The sequence below is a fragment of the Copadichromis virginalis genome, linkage group LG7 (assembly GCF_057382275.1).
Source record: "Copadichromis virginalis isolate Kocher_CV1m ecotype Utaka linkage group LG7, C_Virginalis_male_GT1.1, whole genome shotgun sequence".
NCBI classification, from domain to species: Eukaryota; Metazoa; Chordata; class Actinopteri; order Cichliformes; family Cichlidae; genus Copadichromis; species Copadichromis virginalis.
In genome coordinates this window covers 59,636,413-59,639,280 of record NC_140624.1, presented here as the reverse complement: position 1 = coordinate 59,639,280, position 2,868 = coordinate 59,636,413, and the positions used below count along the sequence as shown (strand labels likewise).

Here is a 2,868-nt window from a genome sequence, read left to right as displayed (position 1 = left end):
ACGCACTCCTCTTTTTCTCCCACTTTGGATCCGTACGATTCGTTGACCATGTTTAGGCACTGAAAGCTGTGCAGGCTGTCTGACGTGTGTGTTCAGTATGTGAGAATAAATCAAGACTATCCCCGACCACTGGGACATCAGCAAAGGTAACAGAGCAAATCACTGATCTAAAACGTTTAGAGATGAAAAAAGTAGTACCAATCCGAAAATTACCAATTAAAATATTAAAGGCGTTGAATTAAAACAAAACAAAAAAAAAAAACCCACAACTGACTGGGTCATATGTGAAGATGTACATACTGAAAACATAAAAATCCAAAATTGAAAGTTAAAACACAAAGAGAGAAAGTCTATACCGCGTAAACAGAAGGACACAGTTATAGTGTAAGACATAACATACCTATAATCTGGGAAAACTGGTACCTAAACCAAAGCATTTATTTTTATTGAGTCTCCATTTCTACTTATCTGTATAAATGAGGAGGTCCTACTTTCAAATCAGAGTTGAGAAAGTCCCCACAAGGGCTTTGTAGTGCAGTGGGGTGTGATGATTTCAGTTAAAGTGAGACGATTTAACAATGTGTTAGTCTCTACAAGATACAGGTTTGCGAGCTATACAATCACTACTGCTATTTAGAGGCAATAAGGTAACTAGTGAGACATGTGGCTAATATCCATTTAGTTCAGCTTTATTTACTTTGTAGTTTCAGTTCACGACAATTGTCTAAAGGTGTTTTGTATTGTAATGTAAAGAAGCCCTTTAAACAAGCACTGGGCAATGGTAGGGAGGATGAAGGGAAGAAGTTTTAACAGGAAAAGCAGATGTAGCATAAGCAGTCTCTGACTGGTTGAGGGCGAGGGGAAAGAATAAATAGAGAATATAGTTCCAAACACATTTTGTTTAAATATATTTATTGAAAATAATGCAAGCTGTGTTATAGATTCTCCACTGTGTAACACTGAGTTTTCACCTTTTAGGGACATGATATCTATGTTGGGACAAACAAACTGTTAAACAACAGATGTCAACATCTCTTTAAACACTGTCTTTATTGAATATAAATCACAGTTACAGTGTCCATCATCGGTACTATTGTGAATGAGCATTATAATTAGTCAAAATGTGCACAAAATTTTAAAAAGCCTTTGTATGTTATACTGCATACTGCTCTAGCTATCCTAAAAATAATATGCAAATAATATGCAAAAGAAAAAAAGGCCAACGTAAGGGCAGATTTTAATCATTATCTTATAATCTATTTTTGTGTTCATCCATATAAAATGCCAATATATACCTCAGATCATTTCCTTTTCAGTTGTAGGAATTCTTTAGAAAAATCCCACAAATAACATATCATAGGAGCAAGTCAATAACCACTAAGAATCCAAATACAGTCAATTTAATGTCAAATATTCCTGTTGCAAATACACTTTCACTGTGTAATTGCAAAAATATATTCATAATTTTTCTCTACTAGACCCTCATCAAGCACAAGTCATGTTACATAGAAAGTACTAAAAACTTAGGATACAAGTATAAACTTACAGCTGATCCCATGTCCCTGGTACATAATACATAAAGGTATAAATTTAAAACACTTTATTTGTTTAAAGAAATCCTGACAGTGCTGGACTCTTTGCAACAATCTCAAATATTTAAAAATTAAATATATGGCTTCATTATTTGAACACAAATGAGTCCTCTAGTCTGATTTCTGGCTAAATACTGAAGATGGTTAAATCCAAAAACCCACACAGAAAAACATAGCAATGTACTGGAGGATATCCTTTTAACATATTCTGAAGGTTGTAAAAAAACACTATGATTTTTTCCACTGTATAATTATTTTATCCCAATTTAGATTTAAAATGTGTAATTTTATATATTAAGTTTAACCAGTACGTCAATTAACATATTGAATATCATTACTGTCATACAACCACAGATCTCTTTTTCACAATGAACTCCTATACATCAAGGCACTTTGTGTCTGTAAACACACACACACGCATACCAGCACACACACGCACGCACACACGGCATATAAAATTTGCATAGATTCTGCATAATTGTCATGGAAGCATTAATTCTGCTTGCCTATATAAGATATCTATATCTAGGACAGTTAAGGCAAGTATAATTTAATGGCGTGACTGCCATTTTACACAGCATGTACACACAAAGATGAAAAAAAAAGAATTCAAAATAGAGAAAAATATACTGATAGGTGTGTAACCATATAATCAAAAGTACAGATACCTTAATCAGCGTTACGGACGTCATTGTTAACTTTTGAAACTAAATGTGAAACAGTTTGCTGTGGAATTGAAGTCAGATTGTTTAATGTTACAGTTATAGTTATATGTTATAGTTTTCTCCACTTAAAGATGAGCTGAGAACAGGTCCTTATCATTCCAAAGATGACTTCTGCTGACGACACTGCATGCTGCTACAGACGCACACTTATTCTCTCACTGTTCCTGGCCATCTTCCCGCAGTTCTGACGGGAGGAATTTGTACTGCTGTTGTCTGATCATGGCCAACTTCTTCCTGGCTTCCTCCAATTCCCTTTCTTTCCGTAGCATCTCCTCCTGAGCGGCAATGATCTACAACACAACACAATTGGTCACCATGTCACCACACTTAAGAAACACTTGTTTCACAATCACACACATGAAACTGAACTTAAGTCAGATGAACAGATCCCAATCCAGACCTCCGCACACTTAAGTCCTAACCTATACAAAAGATGTGAACTTGACCTTTCTTCCTATAAAACAGCGGTGCGTACAGCTGAGCCACATGCCCATCCTGGGTCAGTACTTCCAGTTTCCCTTTTTCTAATTCAGTCCTATCCTGCTGAGCTA

At 35.4% G+C, this 2,868-nt stretch overlaps 1 protein-coding gene across 2 annotated transcripts in view; it reads right to left on the bottom strand.

The window, feature by feature from the left end:
* Positions 1-1,031: 1,031 nt before the first annotated feature.
* tln1 (talin 1) overlaps positions 1,032-2,868 on the bottom strand; it is a 57,286-nt gene continuing 55,449 nt past the window's right edge. For both annotated transcript variants that reach the window (XM_085464504.1, XM_085464505.1), the window contains exon 57: positions 1,032-2,607. In XM_085464504.1, coding sequence (XP_085320630.1) covers positions 2,473-2,607 — 135 coding nt within the window. In that variant the 3' untranslated portion in view covers positions 1,032-2,472. The remainder of the gene's footprint in view (positions 2,608-2,868) is intronic.